Source organism: Salvelinus alpinus, chromosome 1 (genome assembly GCF_045679555.1).
Source record: "Salvelinus alpinus chromosome 1, SLU_Salpinus.1, whole genome shotgun sequence".
NCBI lineage: Eukaryota > Metazoa > Chordata > Actinopteri > Salmoniformes > Salmonidae > Salvelinus > Salvelinus alpinus.
In genome coordinates this window covers 51,174,564-51,197,045 of record NC_092086.1, presented here as the reverse complement: position 1 = coordinate 51,197,045, position 22,482 = coordinate 51,174,564, and the positions used below count along the sequence as shown (strand labels likewise).

Sequence of the window (22,482 nt, the reverse complement as noted above, 5' to 3'; positions counted from 1 at the left end):
GTTTAGCAGATGTTACTGCGGGTGGATGTATGTAAACAGGTCTCGCTGTGATGTCTCAGTGTGAAAACCATTTATAACATACAATTCCCCCAACGATGGCTAAGAATCAAGCCTCCAAACCCTAAGGCAGCAGAGATGATAATTATCAGTCAGTAATTGACTTATGTGGTCTTATGCTGATTCCCCTGCTCTCCCACCCATCAGAAAGTGCTTCTATTGGGTCGTCATGTCAGTCGATGATTGAGTATGTGAGGTAATCCTGTCCATGATGAGGTTCAGAGGCCTCAGCTCTCCCATGATGTACACACATGCTCTCCATGGGTGGCTGCGGTTGGTCGATTCCATAGAAATAGAATTACTAGAACGGAGAAGCTCCTTAGACCACGGCCATTTGACAGTACACTCATTTAAAGAGTACAGGAATTAAGCCCTCATGTATGTTGCCTCTGCCCCCTCCTTCTCACTCCCTGTGCAGGTGGAAGAGATCCGAGTCTGTATAGATAAGCTGTCAGAAGATGTGGAGCAGGTCAAGAAGCAGCATAGCGCCATCCTGGCAGCGCCCAACCCTGACGAAAGTAAGTCTCGGTGCCCACGAGCCACATCCATGAGCCCGAATGGATACTTTTAAGATGGGGCCCAATTCCATACCAGTTCCATACTGCTTTCCCTCAGTCCTTATGGACTCCACCTTGCAGCACTGACAGGACTGGATAGGTAGAAGTGATATGCCAGAAAATTCAATATTGCTTTCCGGTTTACTATCTGTATCAAATCCTTTCAGGTCTCTGTGAGGGGGAGTCAGTAAGGGCCTGAGGATAGCGGAGACAGATTGGTTTAAGTGTGTGTGTGACCCTGGCTATATACCTGTGGGAGGCACTCCACCCACGCACCCAGTGAATGTGACCCCACCCACGCATCTCTTACTGAGTCACACCCGGCCCACGCACACACACCCGGCCAACACACACGACTCAACAAATTCATTTGCAAGGGTGGGACTCCACCCACTGGTTGCCGAGGGTTCACCACCACACTCATTGAATACTCAATGAAAAGTTTTTTTTGTGTTTATTGTGACAATATTATCACTATTATAACATATTTTAATCTTACGGTCAATGAAGACAGCACTTACATTTGCCCTAATATGAAATTAAGTTGGTTTGAGGCAGGCTTTCAAAAAAAGAAGAGCACTAAGGTATTACCTGGCATAGCACTTATAAGTGTGCAATAAAACAGACATGAAGATGTGTATAAATATTTAAATAATATTGTATTTTCTCCAATAATTTGATTGATATCCAATCTTGTTAACCTTCAACCACTGCTTTTAGGCCCTGATGACTGTCTGGCATTTTGTCAAAACCTCAATAGGGCCCAAAATATGCCACAATCAATCAGTCAAAAACATACAGTGGAAGATGTTTCAGAAAATGGCTCCTTCATTGTTGCCGTGCTGCTGTAGGGCCGTGCGGTTGTTATGAGATGAGTGTAGTGTGTTCTTTAGAGTTCACAGTGACCCAGGCTGCTAGTGACTCAACTGGAGTGAATGAATGTTTCATTGCTAATATTAGGCCTTGTCAGACAACCTCTAGTCTGTGTTAACCCAGAGTCTCAGGGCAGGCAGTGGCACAATACCTACTGTACCCTCATCACGGAATCCTTCAGATTTCACTTCCTTTTCTCACACGTTCACATCACTTTTATTTTAGCTCCTCAATGTGTTTTTGCACATCATTTTTTTTGGCCTTATGATTTCAATATTTGATTTGAATTTCTACACATGCATGTTTTATCTTATGTAATGTTGTTGGACTGTTTCTGTCTTTTTCTGTCTGTCTTTTGTTCCTTTTTTCCCCCCTTTCCCTTCCTTTTTTTTCTTGTCATGCATGCTTCATGAAGGACTTGCTCCAGGGGACTAGTTGTCGGAGTTCAGTTTTTGTGAGTGAGCTAGCTGGTTACTAGTTATCTACCCAGGTGGTTTAACTAGTAAGTATGTGGTTGCTATGCTATGTGTGTGTGTGTTGTCTGATTTCTTTATTTGATAAATGTGGGGAATCTGGCCATTTGGAACATTTCTTTGTAACTAAAGTGTCTGAGTAGGAAGATCATTGCTTACATATACAGTTGAAGTCAGAAGTTTACATACACCTTAGCCAAATACATTTAAACTCAGTTTTTCACAATTCCTGACATTTAATCCTAGTAAAAATTCCCTGTCTTAGGTCAGTTAGGATCGCCACTTTATTTTATGAATGTGAAATGTCAGAATAATTTTAGAGAGAATGATTTTATTTCAGCTTTTATTTCTTTCATCATATTCTCAGTGGGTCAGAAGTTTACATACACTCAATTAGTATTTGGTAGCATTGCCTTTACATTTTTTAACTTGGATCAAACGTTTCAGATAGACTTCCACAAGCGTCCCACAATAAGTTGGGTGAATTTTGGCCCAGTCCTCCTGACAGAGCTGGTGTAACTGAGTCAGGTTTGTAGGCCTCCTAGCTCGCACACGCTTTTTCAGTTCTGCCCACAAATTTTCTATAGGATTGAGGTCAGGGCTTTGTGATGGCCACTCCAATACCTTGACTTTGTTGTCCGTAAGCCAATTTGCAACAACTTTGAAAGTATGCTTGGGGTCATTGTCCATTTGGAAGACCCATTTGCAACCAAGCTTTAACTTCCTGACTGATGTCTTGAGATGTTCAATATAGCCACATAATTTTCCTGCCTCATGATGCCATCTATTTTGTGAAGTGCACCAGTCCCTCCTGCAGCAAAGCACCCCCACAACATGATGCTGCCACCCCCAAGCTTCATGGTTGGGATGGTGTTCTTCGGCTTGCAAGCATCCCCCTTTTTCCTCCAAACCTAACGATGCTCATTATGGCCAAACAGTTCTATTTTTGTTTCATCAGACCAGAGGACATTTCTCCAAAAAGTGCGATCTTTGTCCCCATGTGCAGTTGCAAACTGTAGTCTGGCTTTTTTATGGCGGTTTTAAAGCAGTGGCTTCTTCCTTGCTGAGCGGCCTTTCAGGTTTTGTCGATATAGGACTCATTTTACTGTGGATATAGATACTTTTGTACCTGTTTCCTCCAACATCTTCACAAGGTCCTTTGCTGTTGTTCTGGAATTGATTTGCACTTTTCGCACCAAAGTACGTTCATCTCTAGGAGACAGAACGCGTCTCCTATGACGGCTGCGTGGTCCCATGGTGTTTATACTTACGTACTATTGTTTGTAAAGATGAACGTGGTACCTTCAGGTGTTTGGAAATTTCTCCCAAGGATGACCCTGACTTCTGGAGGTCTACAATTGTTTTTCTGAGTTCTTGGCTGATTTCTTTTGATTTTCCCATGATGTCAAGCAAAGAGGCACTGAGTTTGAAGGTAGGCCTTGAAATACATCCACAGGTACACCTCCAATTGACTCAAATGATGTCAATTAGCCTATCAGAAGCTTGATTTTGTGGAGTTTCCCAAGCTGTTTCCCAAGCTGCACAGTCAACTTAGTGTATGTAAACATCTGACCCACTGGAATTGTGATACAGTGAATTATAAGTGAAATAATCTGTCTGTAAACAATTGTTGGAAAAATTACTTGTGTCATGCACAAAGTAGTTGCCCTAACCGACTTGCCAAAACTATAGGGTATTCACATAAACATAATATCTTTAGATTCGCTGTAATTTTTGATTATATTACATATTCCAACTCAGACAGTAAGTATGTTGTCCCTACAGAATTGCTGGCATATTTCTATTTCTGTTATGTTTTTTATTATATTCATATGTTCTAGCTCAATATTACATATATGTCCTCAAATTGAAACAAAAGCTTAAATTTGGCCTCTCCCTATGTCAAGCCATTCCAAATCATGTTTGGCAGTCAGTGGACGATACAAAATGCATTCCAGTGTACTCTCGTGAATAATGCATGCTGGGAAGTGTAGTTGCTTACTGAAGAAATCCGTGGAGAGAAATCATCTTCATTTATCATCAGTTGGAAACCCAACGCTGTAGCCTGTAGTTATTCAGATTGCACTGTCACACGTTGCTATTTTCAAATGAATTGTGAATCGTACAGTGAAGAATCATTCTTGGACTTGGCAACGGGACATGTTTAAATCTCATGCCTCTCCAATCATGGCCGAAGGCCATCTCCATAATGTATGGTGAAATCCCGAGGAATCACTCCATTTGAGTTGAGCACAGAATTCACTTATCACGTCACACACAGGGTGTACACAAGGACAGGGCGGACCCGTCAACAGAAGGCAATACACAGCAGAATATTTAGTAAGCTATTTAGTTGTAGTCTATATCCAGTTACACGTACACACATAAAATGCCTTATAGGTAAGGGTTCAGGGCAAAAGCTAAATCTTTCAACTGAAATGGCTTTGTGTTGTAGCCAGCTCATGTGTTTTGAAATATAAATCACGGATGCTAGTCCCAGACAACAGTATTGACCCACAAGGAGGTGTCGTTGTGTGCAAATATGAGTTGCCAGTTCAGTAACATAGGACACCTTTTTGCTTTTGGACAATCGATAGACAGGTAAAGTGCAGAGGCATAGAGTAGCTACAGGACACATGTAATACACAAACATTTAGTTCAAAAACAGCACAGGATTCAAAACAAAACACAACCCAGCAAGCAAGGCTTCCAGTGTTTACCTACTGTATGAAGTACCAGACAGGCGCTTGTTAGCATCTGATTGGCTTGTTGATAGCACCTAAACATTGCCCAGTAATTACAGGCTAATTGGCACTAACTAACTCTAAATATACCCCAATCAAATATCACAAAACTACAATGGCTTTCTTTGCTGATACAGTACTTTGAAAGGTAATTGACCTATCTGTGTTTTCTGGATACAAATGACTGGTTATCTTAATTTTCCTGTAAATATATAATTGACTTACTTGTGATGGACAGAACAGTCCCTACATTTCAATGCATATAATAACGCCGTAGAGCAGTGGTAGAATACTGTATGACTGTAGCCGCCTACTGTTGTCTATATGATGAATATCCTTTTCTACCACAAAACTGTGATTTTAAATGATATTATTTTAGCGTGTTGAATGATTCATTGTAAACATTTCCAACTCATTCCCGACTTTTTGGTTACAGGTAGAACACTTTTGGGTTCCATGTAGAACCCTCTACATGGAACCAAAAAGGTTCTACCTGCAACCAAAAAGGGTTCTCCTATGGGGACAGCCGAAGAACCCCTGTAGGTTCTAGATGGCACCTTTTTTTCTAAGAGTGTACTCCCTGGCTTCACAGAATTAGATATGTTGTTGCTTTATGGTTCATGAGGTACGAGGCTACAAGGCCCATGTTTTAAGATTAACCAGAGGATTTAGGTGCTGCACTCTTGTGAAAACTCTTGTCTTAGGTAAAGCGCAAACTATCTTATTGAGCCGACCGCCAAATTACAACACGAGAGAAACATGCCGGCAATTAACTCATTAGTTATGTATAATCATGGGTAGACGTTATAAATGTGTTGTAGATAAACAAATTATGCATATGAGTTTCTATTACCAGTTAATGATGTGTTAGGAGATAGTCTTCTTGTTAAGTGGAGTGCTCTGGAAAACAGACTTTTGCACTAGACTAGATGAGAGTGTTGGGGTGTTTGCGGAGGTGGGCGATAGAGAAGGGAGTGATTGAGGGAATTACGGGTGCGAAGGAAGGAGAGGATGAGGTACTGTAGGAAGTGAAGTGTGTGGGTGGAAGGGAGGGAGGGAGGGAGGAAGAAAGGCGAGGAAGAGAGGAGAGACAGAAAGGGTTGAGCTGGTTTCCAGTGACTGAATGAATGGCACTGCAGCGGTAATAAATCAGCCCAAACACTGCAGCTGAGTCCCCCCCCCCCCCCCCCACACACACACACACACACACACACACACACACACACACACACACACACACACACACACACACACACACACACACACACACACACACACACACACACACACACACACACACACGCACACAGTGTGCACTGTTGCATGCATGAGTGCATTCTCATATAGACGCTAACACACACACACACACACAGGCTTATTAACACACTGACTTTAAAACACTGTCACACACACTCATCCACTCCAACCTAGACAATCCCATATTCTTAGTCAAGATAATACAACTGATGAATAAACCGATTTACACATACAATATCTCTTCTCAATTCGCCCACTTGTATGTTTGCATACTGTTACATACATGAGAGCATTTGCAATATCACTCACATATGGTACATTCATTTACTGACAACCTAAGTTGTTTTATAAGTGGTACTGTAATTGACACAGGTTGTGAATTGCGATAACTGAATATTGTTGCCATAATGTTATAACATGGCACACAATGTTGAGCGTGGCATAATTCTGTCTCTCTTTCTGTATCTCAGAGACCAAGCAGGAGTTGGAGGACCTCACAGCTGACATCAAGAAGACAGCCAATAAAGTCCGCTCAAAATTAAAAGGTAAGTATAAAATGAAAATGGAAAATGTTGTGTGAAACACTAGAAAACATTGCGTCTGAAAAACACCATGTCAACCAATACCGCACGGTGTTAAGTGGTCCACGCCTCAGCTAGATGTTGAACACAAGATTAGAACCTCTTGGCTAGGAAGGAAATGATGTCAACCCGACCCTATATATTTTTTCCATTTTCAATCTGAACTACTAAAACACTTGCTCAGAGCCAGAACACTTGCTTCATTAGATTACCTGACTAGAACACTGATGGTCAGATAAAGCCATTTATGTAACGGCAACACAGCAGATTTCTAGAGCGCAAATAAAAACACAAGACAATGTTTAGTCTTTATCGGCCCCTTAAATCAGAGAGCGTTTGGCCTCAAGGGAGTCCCCATGATTTCAGGCCCAACATACTAAAACAAAATGGTTACGATGGACAAAAATAAAGATATTTGTTACATCTAGTGGCCCCCTGCAATAACGTCAAATGAGCGTCTCAGGGACTTTAGTTAAGGACAAGAGTCAACTGGGGTCAGAGGATCATTTCCAACAATTGTGTTTTTAATGAGGGGAGAATTATAGCTAAGAGCAAAGCTGAGGCGGCTAAATGTTAACTGCATCGAGAGTTAACAGTTCAAGGACATTCCTGCATTAATGTGTGGCGGTCGAGCAGTGAATTCATCTATCTGGGAGTTCCAACCAACCATTCGCCCCAACACACATCCCATTCACACTCGCACATGCACACTGAAAACTGCTTTGATGGTGTATATCGGTCTATAATTGCAATCCCCACAATGTCTTTCTGTTTTTGTCCTTTAACGAACGTCGATCAGCTTTTCATGTTTTAATTTTCCATATGTATCTCGAACGTACAGAAAAATATTTGCGTACGTTGAGTATACGGAACGTTCTGCAGTCTCGCGAGCGTGTGTTTGTTTGAACCTTATCCGTGATATTGTTTGTAAACACAATAGTCTCTCTCATGTGGTAGATGTATAATATAAGTGAGTAGTAAAGATCAAAACAGAGAGCATACAAAAATCTTGGATACTCTTTGATTTGACGCGACACTGAAAAAAATGCAGAATTTGTCAAATTATATATTTTTTTACAGTATCATTGCTGTACATTTCAACCCTACCCACTGTGAACACGTGAATACATGCAAATCATTTGGCAATTAAATCAGCTCGTCAGCCGCCTAGTTAAACATACAGTAGAGAGCAGAGAAAATACTTCAGGGTTGCTGTAGAAAATAGGTTGTCTCTGGTGATCCCCCCCCCAAGGGGCATATTATAAAAAGCAAAGCCGCAATGGAGTAGACATCACTTTTGTCATCCAAACGCCTTCTGCCTCCAGCCTCTGCCCTCAGACTGCCAGCATGTCAGGTCGCATATCAGTTGACGCCGGGATCTAGGAGCAATATGTTGCTTTGCTCAACATTTCCTAATAACTACTAAAGTGAGAATTGACAAATGTCCTTTAAAAACTGTACTAGGACTTGATGGTGTAGCAATTGATATTTTCTTCTTCTTAGGAATACTGTCTTGTGCCTCATAACGTTTTATTGAAAATGCTTTTTTACAAATGTAAGAACTACCATTTACAGTTGCTCACCAGTCTAGTTTGTAAATTAAGAAGCAACCTCTTTAGACTCCCAATACACTGAATAGTGCATTCAACCACCATCAGTACAGCAAAAGTAATAACATTCAGATGAATTGAATGCCAAGCTGCATTATACACTGCGCTCCAAAAATGCACCGTTTTCCATCAGACCTCGTGTGAAAGATCAACTTAGGTTGACAGGCGACCGCTACACTACGCTATGCTACTACTCTGCTTCCTTGTAGAGTATGTCATGCGGTAGCTTTGCAGTCCAGGAGAGAGAAGCAGAACAACAATGATCAATGACCTTTCAACCAGCCAAGTAGAGTGTTGATATTTACTGAAAGACAAGTAAAGCCCTTGTTTAAGACCACATTAAGGAGACATTATTGGCATTATTTTGCAAATCAGCTGAGTCATGACACAGTGAAAATTGAAAAGGCAGCAAGCCAGAGGAAGTGCCTCACCGGGGAGCGCTGTTGTACTGTAGCTAGGTAGCTGACCAACCGTAGATCCACCACTAAAGATAGATGCTCAACTATACTGGAGCTTCTCTGGATTGGTCAGGATGTTATGCGACGATAGGGAAGCCATCATAGAGAGATACTGTATGACCTCATAGATGCTGTGGGTAAGTACTCTATAGATTCCCTGCGTTATCCACATTACCACAGGTGCACTACACAAGATACAAGACCAAAGATAGGTCAAGAATACGTAACATAAAATCGATCATTTCAGAGACACAAACTAAAACAAATCATACTTATTATATGTAGTTGATACCAATATACCTGAAGCACCACGAGTTAAACATCTCAACCATCTCAAACATCTCAGTGTACAACCCACTCGCTGCTGATAGACCACTACTAAGATACTATACAAACGTGCACAAGAGGTCTGATTTTGGGACGTGAATTCAAAATACCGGTAGGAGTTTCAGACTAATCTCCTTTGATGTATAAGCTCCCTCTGAAGACAGATAGGAAACCGCTCACTCAAAGGTGCTGAGTTGCATTCCTCTAGCTTCGTTCTATATTTTAGACCAATAATCTAGAAGACTCCCACTCATCTGGTTGTTTCTTCTAAATTGCATCACAAAATACTTTGATGCTGAGAGAGAGCTTCCTCTATCAAAGTTAATGAACGGTGATGGGACATTGGCATCTGGGCACCATGCAGCAGCAGCAAAGCATCCAATCAGCAATATGGAAATCTCCTTTGTTATTGATCTAAGGTGGGTTCAAAGTCGGCCTAGCTTATAGGAAGAGTATGCGCCATACGGTGAGACAATTCATCTGGAATATAACAGGGGAACTCTTTGTTATTTATTTTTATTGAACCTTTATTTAACTAGGCAAGTCAGTTAAGAACAAATTCTTATTTTACCATGATGGCCTACCTCTAACCCTCCCCTAACCCGGATGACGCTGGGCCAATTGTGTGCCGCCCTATGGGACTCCTGATCACGGCCGGTTGTGATACAGCCGGGATCGAACCAGGGTCTGTAGTGACGCCTCTAGCACTGAGATACTTTGCCTTAGACCGCTGCGCCACTCGGGAGCCTAAAAGAGGTTAAGAGGTTAAGAGGTGGAGATATTGTGAGGTGGGTTGTGCAGTTATATTGACAATCTTACGAAGCTTAATGAAGCCTTTATGAATCCTACATAGATGATTCACAAATGCAAATGTTATACTATGGGTGATATAATAGGTCCTTACATCTGGTGCTTTCTTTTGACATTTTTTTATTTCTCAATTTTCTCTTTATTGTTTTAGATGTTTGAATAATCACATACAATACACAATATTGGTAATCACATTATCTCGTAGTTGTGAGAAACCCAACATTTGTCCATAAATATGTATCAGGAATTACCTTTTTTTCCCAAAAGCTTTTTAAGGACACTGCCTCTATTTAAAAGGGTCTTGTCAGAATCCCCCAGAATCCCCCGAATGTGTTATTTGGGATCAATATTTTATAGTTTTGGGAACATTGTATTTGTTCAAAAGGAGATGGTATGTCACAGCGGAGTCAATCACCACCTTCCGGAGACACCTGAAACCCCACCTCTTCAAGGAATACCTAGGATAGGATAAAGTAATCCTTCTGACCCCCCCCCCCCTTAAAAGATTTAGATGCACTATTGTAAAGTGGCTGTTCCACTGGATGTCATAAGGTGAATGCACCAATTTGTAAGTCGCTCTGGATAAGAGCGTCTGCTAAATGACTTAAATGTAAATGTAAATGTAATAAACTGACAGTTTGACATCCCAAAATACTGCTATTTCTCTGTTTTGCTGATCCAAATGAAATGCATCAAGGGCATTTTACACAGTTACATCACATTTAGAACACAACTGGAAAATAATGTTTGGTTTGTGGTCAGCAACACTATGGGCCCGATGCACACTTAGGAAATCTATTCCTTTTTGACGCATTTTGATTTAAAGAGCAACTGCCCCTAAAAAGCAACTTCTCGTTTTGAAAATGATCTACAGTGCCTTCAGAAAGTATTCACACCCCTTGAATTGTTCCACATTTTGTTGTGTTACAGTCTGAATTTGAAATGGACTACATTCAGATTTTGTGTCACTGATCTACACACAATACCCGTAATGTCAAAGTGGAATAATGTTTTTAGAAATGTTTACAAAACAGCATACTTTTATCATTAGGCCTGGGTCTATTTGTAATTGTAGCATTAGCACATTGCCCATGACATACTAATTGCTCCACCCAAGATGGCGAAATGTTAGCATATTAGCATGCTAGCTATATTACCTGACTGTGATGGGGAGATAATTGACTGAAGTTCAGTGGAAGATGTGCAATCTCCTTTTCGTTTTGGCGGTTCCATTGTTCATTTCTCACAATTTCTTGCCTCTTTCGCAGCAATCGAGCAGAGCATTGAGCAGGAGGAGGGGCTGAACAGATCATCTGCAGACCTGCGAATTCGTAAGACACAGGTGAGTCACTCACTCTATCTGCTGCACATCCACTGTGGAGATGCCAAGTACCAAAAATGTGTTGATCAAACATAAAGCTGCTGGTGTATCATAAAGACAGAGAATACACGGCTTCACCACAACTTTAGCCTACTGCCAACCACACTTTTGCAGACCTGGCTTTGAAAAAGAAATGAAAACAAATACTATTTGAATTCAGGTCTGGATTTAAAGCCATATTGCTATTGTACCATGTGGCCTGATGCCTACCCATAACACCACTACTTAGGCCTAGAGTATAAATCTTCATATAGTAGGAGACTTAAGGGATACCTCTATGAAGCGGGAATTCCTAAGGCCTTCATGACCATGGACTGTCATGCACCACTGAATGTAAACGCTCATTGACATCCATTTATCTTTTGACATGGTAGAAAAGGTGTTAAATTGATCATGTCATTTCAATGACTGATGAACTAAGTGATTATGTAGCACATAAGAAAGATATATTCAAATGTACTTGCTAAAAAACGAAGGATTAAAGATTAGGATAAATGTTCTGCTGGCTTGGGGTAGGTCCTCCCCCTTAGGTTCAAACCTGTTCTCGAATTAACCGGTGATGGTGAATGAAGCTTATTCTCATATAAAGATTCATTAGGTTATGACGTCTGTATGAGGACTAATTATCTTTCACATAGAAACACATTTAAAAGCCTTTGTTTGGAGTAACACAAAAACCAAAGGTATGTTCTTTGAATATGAAGTGAAATTATGATGGCACCGCATTCTCTGAATGGAATTGTGAAAGATTGTCAGACTGCTCAATGACAAACAGTTATCAATTGTGGCAGGAGGGAGAGTCCTTTTTACCTTTTACTGCGGTGGGCTAAATTAGGGTCACACAGAGTGTTTCTTGGTAGTTTAAACAAATCTACTTTGAAACCAAATTATACACCTCACAAACACATGTTATGGGCTTAAAAGAGAAGACACATGTACCATGTCAGATATAGAGTTGAAATGTATTCAATTTTGAGTTTGCACCCCAATATTACACAGTTTATATACTGAACAAAAATATAAACGCAACATGCAACAATTTCAAAGATTTTACTGAGTTACAGTTCATATAAGGAAATCGGTCAATTGAAATAAATTCATTAGGCCCTAATCTATCGATTTCACATGACTGGGCAGGGGCCACCCGCTTGGGAGCCAGGCCCACCCAATGGGGAGCCAGGCCCAGCCAATCAGAAGGGGTTTTTCCCCACAAAAGGGCTTTATCACAGACAGAAATACTCCTCAGTACCCGTGCCCCTCCCCTCAGGCGATCCCGCTTGTGTAGGACACAAATGTGGAGGTCCTGGGCTGGCGTGATTACACATGGTCTGCAGTTGAGGCCTGTTAGACATACTGCCCAATTCTCTAAAACGACGTGGTAGAGCAATGAACATTGACTTCTCTAGCAACAGCTCTGGTGGACATTCCTGCAGTCATCGTGACAATTGCACACTCCCTCAAAACTTGAGATATCTGTGGCATTGTGTTGTGTGACAAAACTGCACATTTTAGAGTGGCCTTTTATTGTCTCCAGCACAATGTGCACCTGTGTAATGATCATGCTGTTTAATCAGCTTCTTGATATGTCATACCTGTCAGGTGGATGGATTATCTTGACAAATGCTACAATGCTCACTAACAGGGGTGTAAACAAACATTTTAGAGAAATAAACTTTTTGTGCGTATCGAACATTTCTAGGATCTTTTATTTCAGCTCACGAAACATGGGACCAACACTTTGCATGTTGCGTTTATATTTTTGTTCAGTGTACATCACAGAAGACAGAACTATAACAAAACCGTTTGACATAGAAACACCTGATTTTTCAGCAGGTAAAGATTTTTTTATTTTTAGGAATGATGAATTAATGAAAAATAGTATTAACATTTCACCCACGAGGCCACTAGTCATTTGACTGCAGGAAAGGGCTATGGGGCCTTTGAATAAGCCGCACCACTGCCCTGCAGTATGAAGAGGAGCGACACAGAAACAGTACCAACATTATTCACATACAGTGGGGTCTGAAATGATTGACACCCTTGATAAAGATGAGCAATAATGACTGTATAAAATAAAACATTCAAATACTAAGCTATACTGTGTGTTCAAAACATTTGGAAAATATGTTATTTTATACTAATACAATTGCTCTAAAAGGTAAGGGTTAAAATTATTGACACCCCTAAAGATTCTTATAAATAAAGTAGTCAAAAGTTTAGTATTTGGTCCAATATTCCTAGCACGCAATAACTACATCAAACTTGTGACTCTACAAACTTGTTGGATGCATTTGCAGTTCCTTTTGGTTGTGTTTCAGATAATTTTGTGCCTAATAGAAATGAATGGTAAATAATGTATTGTGTCATTTTGGACTCACTTTTTTTTTTATATAAATAAGAATAGAATAGGTTTCTAAACACTTCTTCATTAATGTGGATGCTACCATGATTATGGATAATCCTGAATTAATTGAGAATAACGATGAGTGAAAAAGTCACAGAGGGTCAAAAATCATACACCTAAGACATCTCTCACCGTTACCAATAACAGAGGAGTATGATTTTTGACCCTCTGTGACATCCTTATTCACGATTCGTTCGAGATTATCCATAATGTAGTCGTTGCATGCTAGGAATATGGGACCATATACTACACGTTTGACTGCTATATTTATAAGAATCTTTAGGGGTGTCACTAATTTTGACCCCTACCTTTTTGAGTAAAAATAATGTTACTTGTTAAACAAAGTCATCTCTTTCTCTGAGCAATTGTATTAGTATAAAATAATATAATCCCCCCTAGTTTTGAGCATATAATATAGTTCAATATTTGAATTATTATCAAGGGGTGTCAATCATTTCAGAACCCACAGTGTACCAATACAAGTACAATGGCAAAGGTGACATTTCCCATATCAAATCACATGAACAACTCTACATACTCAGTATAGCCCACCTAAACATTCAATCAAGCTGTGCACTGAATTGTGCCTTTTTCAAAACAACACCACTTTCCTTTAAACCACCCAAATGTTTATTCATTTGAAATTCAGATCATCTCACTCTGAACCAATGTTCTTCAGAGGTGGCCAGAAAGGACATCTGTCATTGTAGGCTCTTGACTCTCTCAACCACCTGATCCTCTGACTCACTGCCACTAATCCAGCCTCTCTTCCATCCTCACCATAGCTACACTTAGAAAGAACGGGTTCCAAAAGGGTTCGTCGGCCGTCCCATTAGGATAGCCCTTTTTGGTTTGAGGTAGAACCCTTCTTTGTTCCAGGTAGAACTATTTTGGGTTCCTTGTAGAACCATCTCTGTAAAGGGTTCTACCTGGAACCAAAAGGGTTCTACCTGGAACCAAAAAGGGTTCTTCAGAGAGTTCTACTATGGGGACAGCCGAAATAACCCTTTTAGGTTCTAGATAGCACCTTTTTTTCTAAGAGGGTACCTCGCCCTTATTCTCTGCCTTGCATTGTTAGTGGGTTGTTCAGGCAAGCGGAGAAGGAGACACTGCTGGGCTGAATCTCAGGCCTTCCCTCCAGCACACAGAATTTAGCCATCCTTGCTTTGACCCCTGCCTGTATTATTTTCAGCAGTAATTCAATGCACAAGGCTCAGTGATACTCAATGATCCCCTCTGGTGGTCGGAACATTCAACTGCCACTGTCATTGACTTTGCAGCATCAGCAAAATCTCTAACGCAGCAGCCATTATTTGAATGGAGGTGCATGTGTCTATACATATGAAGGCGTTTCTGCCATTTTCTTCAAGGCTATGATTGATGTGCACTGCAAATGGCCAATTAGGCATCATCACAGTATCAGATGGTGTTGATCGACCTTATTTGTGATTTTCTTTGCTCCAGTGGCCACTCCCTAACCCCCCTCCCATCTGATCTCCCTGTGTCTGTCCTTTTAGCACTCGACGCTGTCACGCAAGTTTGTAGAGGTGATGACCGAGTACAACACCACGCAGTCCAAATACAGGGACCGCTGCAAGGACCGTATCCAGAGACAGCTGGAGATCAGTGAGTATCTGTAGCCCACCACCATCATACGGCACAGTTAATACACCACTGACATTAGATACTATACTCTATATCAGGGATCATCAACGAGATTCAGCCACGGGCCGATTTTCTGTTGAGTGGATGGTCGGGGGGCCGGAACATAATTACAAATAATTTGTGGACTGCAGATTGATCTCATGAAGCCCAAACATATATAATGTTTGACTACAACATTCTAATTTCAAGCCTTGCTTACACTTGTATACAATCACGTGTCTCTCTATTATGCGTGGGAATATTTGGGAATAGATTTCTTCAATTAAAATCAATTGGAGCTGATTTCTTGGTGTTTTTACAGTCTTTTATATCCAACAATTATTTATTATTTATTTTTTATGCAAACTTTTTGGGGGGCGGGGAGGGGGCAGAAAAATTTGGGGGACAAATGTTTCCACCCGCGGGCCAAATTCGGTCCGTGGGCCGCCAGGTGGGGAACCCTGCTCTATATAGTATCTATGTATGGAGACACTATACAAGTACAGTTCATAGTGAATAGAACCATACACAGACATTACAGTATATTGACATTATCAACATTATCAGCGTTCTTTGTCAATTACTTTGTTAAAATGGCTGCACAAATACAATACAATTGATTGGTTGATTGATTTAGTGATTGGTAATAAATCAACAAGACTAATGCCATACACACACATGCCGACAGCAGACAGGGTAACACTGACTGACAAGGAAGTACGTTAGTATCTTACACAAGAAATAGCCAGAGTTCTTACTAAATATACACTGGTACCCAACAGCGCAGACACAAAAATGGGCTTTGCAGACGTAAGGATATTTTCAAGGCAGCCCCACTGACCTTCATATGAGACAGACTGGAATTCACAGACAGTGAGTATCCTTTTAATACTGAAGTATTAGATAATACTGAAGTACACAGATACAGACACTGGCAAGTGTTTCATACACAACTCACAGCCACAGTGACATCTGAGATCCAGACATCAACTAATATTATGCACAGACACAGTATTTTTCATAGACTGGGGCAGACTAAACAGAATAGATGCATTTTAAGTTTATTGAGACGATACTAAGTAGACAGGGGATTTGAATGGCCACATATGACCACATATTAGCCAATAATAAGTTGTATAGTCATGTAGTTTCCAAAACAGAAGACTTTCCTTATAGTACAGGGAGAACTTCATTGTAATTCAGCTCGCACATTTCATTTAAAAGCTGTATTTTCTTTCATATTATTTCATTTTGAATAATATTTTTAGGATACCTTAGAGCTTTAAATTGATCTAGATTATTCTAGACATCTGGTTAGAGATACATGCTCTTTTTTAATTACTGCCCAGAATATGTGCTGTGCCTCAAATTGGCACTAAAACGGTGGAAATGTGTTGATTTAAATAACTAAACTGTAAGTGCATCAGGCAAAGTAGTATGATAATTTGTTGGCAATATATTTCATTGTGTGTGTGTGTGTGTGTGTGTGTTTGTGTGTGTGTGTGTGTGTGTGTGTGTGTGCGTGCGACTGTGTCTGCTCTGCAGCTGGGAGAACAACCACCAACGAGGAGCTGGAGGATATGCTGGAGAGTGGCAAGCTTGCCATTTTCACTGATGATGTGAGTACAACACCTGAGCCTGGCCATTCCCCATAGCAGACATATATCCACAGTGAAGGCACGGGGACCACACACACTAATAACCTGTGTTGCTGGTCCTAGCTAACTCGCTACATCTGTCACGTTTGCATTCAATAAACTACTGCTATGTTGACTATTAGTAGTCCTGATATGGATTTTAACAGAAGATGAATGTTGATTATTACAGGTGGCAAAAGAACACATTCAAATCCTCATCCTCGGTCTCCTTCTCAACCCTCTGTTTTGGGTCCTTAGATCAAGATGGACTCTCAGATAGACAAGCAGGCCCTGAATGAGATTGAGACCCGACACACCGAGATCATCAAGCTGGAGAACAGCATTCGTGAGCTGCACGACATGTTTGTGGACATGGCCATGCTGGTCGAGAGCCAGGTAAAGTTTTGTTTTTATTTGAAATGTTTTTAAAAGACGAATGAATTAATAAAAGCCCAGCTTTATGCCATTGGCCTTATGTTGAGCACATACTAGATTTGAATCGGCCTAACTCACACCAATGTCAAGGGTGTGGTTGAATTCTGCACCAATGGTATCAGAGTCATTTTGTGATGTTAAAATGAAAACATTGGAGCATCTATGTATCTTCAAAAAAGATGAGCCTTACATCTTTCATAATGAAATCCGTCGAACTGCGATTTGGTTTTTGCCACGATTGACTGAGAACGGGGCAGATATTTGGAACTGAGAGTTGAACATATGACATTTAGCCTCAGGCGTGTGGGTTCACGGGCGTATTTGAGTAATTGTGCTTTGAGACTAGAGAAGTGTTGCATGCAGTACATGTTTAGATTGAGACTGTGAGTAAACACACTGTTGCCTAAACTAGTTCCACACCAATGAGCAATGCTGTGTAGCCATTCAGATAAACTCAGGCTACAGCTGTAGCCTTTTTACATCCGGGTTTCATCAGTGTAGGCAGCTCTCTGCTGCTAGTGTTCAGTTATCTTAATTAATGGGTTCTTACCGTATGTTCAGGGTTGTGGCTGTACGCAGTGGTTGCACTTAAGTTGAAATGGTATAGCAAAGACTTGCACTTTAAAAATGCATTACAAAATACCTCACATGAGTACTGGATGATATTCTAGATTTTTTGTCTTAAATGTGTTGGTAACATACTACAGTTTATCCCCAAAATTATGACAACATAATTAAGTTCTATTTTCAAATATTTTCATATTTACAGAACATTTGTCAATATGACATAGAATCTCTATATGTGAGATACAATATGAGAATATTACATTGCCAATTTTGATTCTCACTGTGAAGAAATGACCGTTGACTTCCACTAAGAGCCTATGAATCTCATCAGGACGACCTAAATTAGAAAATTGCTTCTGGGTAACAGGGAAATATGGTTTCTAAGTTTAGCTCATGCACTGTAAACCGTTTGTGAGTTGGATTATTTCATCCAAACTACAATAGGGAGGAAAAACGCTTTTGAGTGACAATTCTTCTCTTTCGCTGGGGGCTTTTCCTCGTGGACAATAATGCAATTGTGTGTGATGAATAAACATAGGTACTTAGCTACGCTCATCTCATTTATGTATCAATACTGTTGTTTCCTTTGGCAACATTATGCAGCACACAATGTTAAAAATCCATCCTTTAGATGGAAGACAACATGTAGATGATAAGTGGCTTCATCAATATCACTTACAGTACTTTGTAACTGGAATAAAAAGGAATAGAAAACAGCTGATATTTGTGCTAGAAGCTTTGTTTGGATTCGAAAGAACAGAAATACGATACCACACATGGGCCTTAAAAAATATGATGCTGAAATGCATACAATGTGGTTGAGGCTGACTTAAAGTGGTAATAGACAAGGTATACTCCTCAGTCCGCTTGCATTTTGATGACGGTGCTTTTTCCTGTTTACAGGGAGAGATGATTGACAGAATTGAGTACAACGTGGAACACTCCGTGGACTTTGTGGAGCGGGCGGTGTCTGACACCAAGAAGGCTGTCAAATACCAGAGCCAGGCTCGCAAGGTAAGTCACAGGCTCTCCATATAACAGGGCTAACGCATATATTGTGTATACGCATAAATTCTTCCACATGTTTTATCACTGTTACGTTGCTGTAACCCACATCCCCCACCTACACGAGGATGTATACATACTGTACATTCTAATATACATACTATACGTATGACATAATATAAACACACAGACACACATACTAAAATAGACACAGCATCCTCCTACAGTCAATCATATCACGAAAGATTCATGTCCACCACCCCCTCATACTATATTATTAAAGAGTACACACACACACACACACTCACACACACACTCGAATAATAATAATATCCACCACCTCTTCATGTACAGCGCATTCCACCCTCACTCACACAGTACCTCAGTGATTACCAAGCGACCAACCTCCACAGACACATGGCAGCTTTGGGCACAATGTACACACTAATGTGTTGTATAGATAAATTATATTGTCCTTTACCATAAAACTGTCCCTGTGTCTTGCTAACACCATCACCGCCTTGTCCCCCCCCCATGCAGAAGAAGCTCATGATCATCGTCTGCTGTACTATTTTGGGAGTCGTCTTGGCATCTACTATCGGCGGATACCTGGGCTTTTAATGACGACAACGACGAAAGGCGGCCACAAGAGAAGAAAAAAAACACACAGAGAGAAAAATATCATATACAATATCAGATAAGGAAAATGTTCTAAAAGGGGTGGGGTGGAAAAAACAAAGACAAAAAAACGAAACCGACATTATAGCTGACTAAATACATAACATATACAAAAAAAAGAGGGTACAAATAAACAAACAATTTGCAATGTACATGTAAATGTATTGAACATAAGAAACAGCACATGGGTTAGCTACCTGGAGAGAAATATGACGTAAAACATTTTATTTTTACGTTTCTTTCTTTTTTGGCGGGGGGGGGGGGGGGTCTCCAGGACAGTGCCAATGACTGCTAAATTGTGTGTTGTTCCAGCAAAGGTAGTTCACATGGATGCGATTTTAGAACATAATGCACAAAACTGGAGAAGGATTAGGATGATCGGTGTAGCTTATTTCATAGATACAATAATCACGTTTTGTTGGGAGAGACTGACTTTGGTTTTGCTTGAACCGTGTCTTTTAGAGACTTCTCATGGGTTGATTGTTCCTGTCAATCACGTTAATCAGCCGGACAAATTAGTGTAGTCAACTTGAGTAACCCGGCAATAGGCTAATCAAATCTCCTAGATAGGCAACAATGTCTTTACTTCGACCAATAGGGACAAGAGCTTACACCCATGGAGCTGTTACAACGGCAGATGAAAGGCCCTGGCTGACAGACAGATGGAGGCGTGTACTTTAGGGCGTGGCACTGCAGTAGCAGGTTTGAAAAACAACTGACAGTTTGCAGGTGCTCCATCAAGGCCCTTCTCTGCTCTTATCCATACAGTAGGAGCTTGGAGAGAGGAACGTCTCCGGCTCTTCAGCTAATTCCATATGCCTGCGGCAGAAACCAAATTCAGAGAGAGATTAGAGAGGTAAGACGGGAGGGGCTGGGGTAAACCGACGGTCGAACTATGCAGTTTTGACAAAGAAAGCCGACCAGCTCGAGTTTTCCCAAGGATGTTAAGAGAGAACAGACAGAGAAAAAAAATGATATTATGAAAGGTTGCACGATACACCAGAGAGGGAAGGAAGAGAGGGCGGTGAAAGAGAGAGAGAGAGACATATAGCCGTCAATCATGTTCTACAGATTAAGAACATATTAAGAAGTAAAGATGAAAATTGAACAACGGAATCTCAAAACTTGAAATGCTGGTGAGCCCTGGTGTAGAGTCTCATGTCTTGCTTTGGAAGCTGTTAGTTCTACTGTGGTCGTGTAGTGTGTGACGTGTCCTGTGACAAATAGTCTGGCCTCATATTTCCTTTATGGACCTTTAGCTATATTTTGCATTTTGCCGTTTGCTTTATTTTATTTTCAAAGATACAAAACATATAAGCAAATGGGTACTGTGAATGGAACACGTTTGTGTGCCCCTCTTGTGAAATTTTATTTTTTACTAAGCAAAGATATAATCTTAAAAAACACACAACTATAGAATCTATTCATAAAACATGTTAGGTATTAATAATTTAGCAATCGGTAGGTCATGTTGAGTTTTTAGGGAACCTATTCAACCCTTCGCTTGAGTTGTTTGGGTGCTATTTCATGAAGATGGGCATTTTCCTCTTGATATTCCACTGATGGTGCTGAACTATTACCAGTTCAGAATGGCAAGGTTAGGAGAGAATACTGTGCTCTATGATTGAATTCAGGCTAAGAACAGATATGAATGCTGCTACATGTATCTGAAAGAGACAGCTCTACCTTGCCAAGGAAATATGCATGGCAACATGATACCCATGTCATAGTGACTCTGTTGAAGCCAGCACTGTAATGTCGCAGATTAAGATCCAATCGCGGGAGTAACTGAATCAAAATCATGACTCATGAGCCTTGCCCTCAAAGTCCCAATTCCCCGGCTTGCGTTGACGGTGTTGGCCCCGACTAGATGAACTAAAGCGTTCTGACTGTTTGGGGTCACCTTCATGGAATAGTGTCCCGGTGTAGTCCATATGACAAGGCCTTGCCCCCTGTGATCTAGATTGGACGTGGACATAATCAGAATGTAGAATATACTCTACGATCAATAGATGTTGAAAAAGCAATAACTTTATTGCTGGTGTATTGATTTGATTTGAATATAGTCAATTTAAAGATGAACCCAATTATCCTTTGACGTTAGCTTCCTATATGTAGGAACTTCATAGGATATAAGTTGTAGCCTAGGGGTTAAGGACGTTGGGCCAGTAACTGAAAGGTTGCTGGTTCGAATACCTGAGCTGACTAGGTGAACAATCTGTTTATGTGCTCTTGAGCATGGCACTTAACCCTAATGCGCCTGTACTACGCTCTGGATAAGAGTGTCTGTTAAATGTAAGTCAGAAGTGGTACTTTTCTTAATTTCAAGTGCCCAAACAGACTATGCTAGTTACCGCAAGATTAAACCGTTTTTTCTTGTAATTGATACTTTGACTGTATATGTAATAATTGTAAGGAAAATACGATGTTGTCAAATGTTTTCGGGAAAATACAAATTTTGTGTTGAAAATGTCCTTAATATTGTATATTCAAAGGGAGGAGCCAGCTCTCAGTTTTCTGAACTTGGATTTTAAGATGGAAATGTAGCTAAATTCACCATTTCCAAATGCCAAAAGTGACTCTGCTCAGTGTAAAACCAAAGGTGCATGATTTTACTCCATGAGTGCCCCAACACAGAGAATCACGTTAGGTTAACCTTCTGACACAGAATTGTCTATTAATGCAAATCTCACAGGACATTGGATAGGATATTTCAGAGTTAGCATACCTAATTCATCTTACCTATTGGCTGCTGCAAAGTCAATACACACCCACCCACCCTTCACAGTTACATGGTCGTTCCCCTGTCATTGTCATCAGCAAGGAACATTATTTTCTAAGTCACCGGTTTCTTGGTGAATTTCTAAGTCAAGTGGCCCTATGACGGTCATCCCTGACTGACTGTCATTGAACTGTCTCTGTTGTTGTCCAAACTTTAAACTATAGTAACTACATTGGTCCACTTTCAGCTCGGTGGCCAACCA

The 22,482-nt window shown here is 40.6% G+C and overlaps 1 protein-coding gene across 1 annotated transcript in view; it reads left to right on the top strand.

The window, feature by feature from the left end:
• The window catches only part of LOC139579582 (syntaxin-1B), a 53,494-nt gene extending 32,901 nt beyond the window's left edge, over nucleotides 1–20,593 (top strand). Inside the window, exons 3-10 of the mRNA XM_071408339.1 lie at nucleotides 476–575; nucleotides 6,432–6,506; nucleotides 11,016–11,089; nucleotides 15,050–15,158; nucleotides 16,722–16,795; nucleotides 17,072–17,209; nucleotides 18,719–18,829; nucleotides 19,361–20,593. Of these exons, the coding sequence (XP_071264440.1) occupies nucleotides 476–575; nucleotides 6,432–6,506; nucleotides 11,016–11,089; nucleotides 15,050–15,158; nucleotides 16,722–16,795; nucleotides 17,072–17,209; nucleotides 18,719–18,829; nucleotides 19,361–19,441 (762 nt within the window). The 3' untranslated portion in view covers nucleotides 19,442–20,593. The remainder of the gene's footprint in view (nucleotides 1–475; nucleotides 576–6,431; nucleotides 6,507–11,015; nucleotides 11,090–15,049; nucleotides 15,159–16,721; nucleotides 16,796–17,071; nucleotides 17,210–18,718; nucleotides 18,830–19,360) is intronic.
• The last annotated feature ends 1,889 nt before the right edge of the window (nucleotides 20,594–22,482 follow it).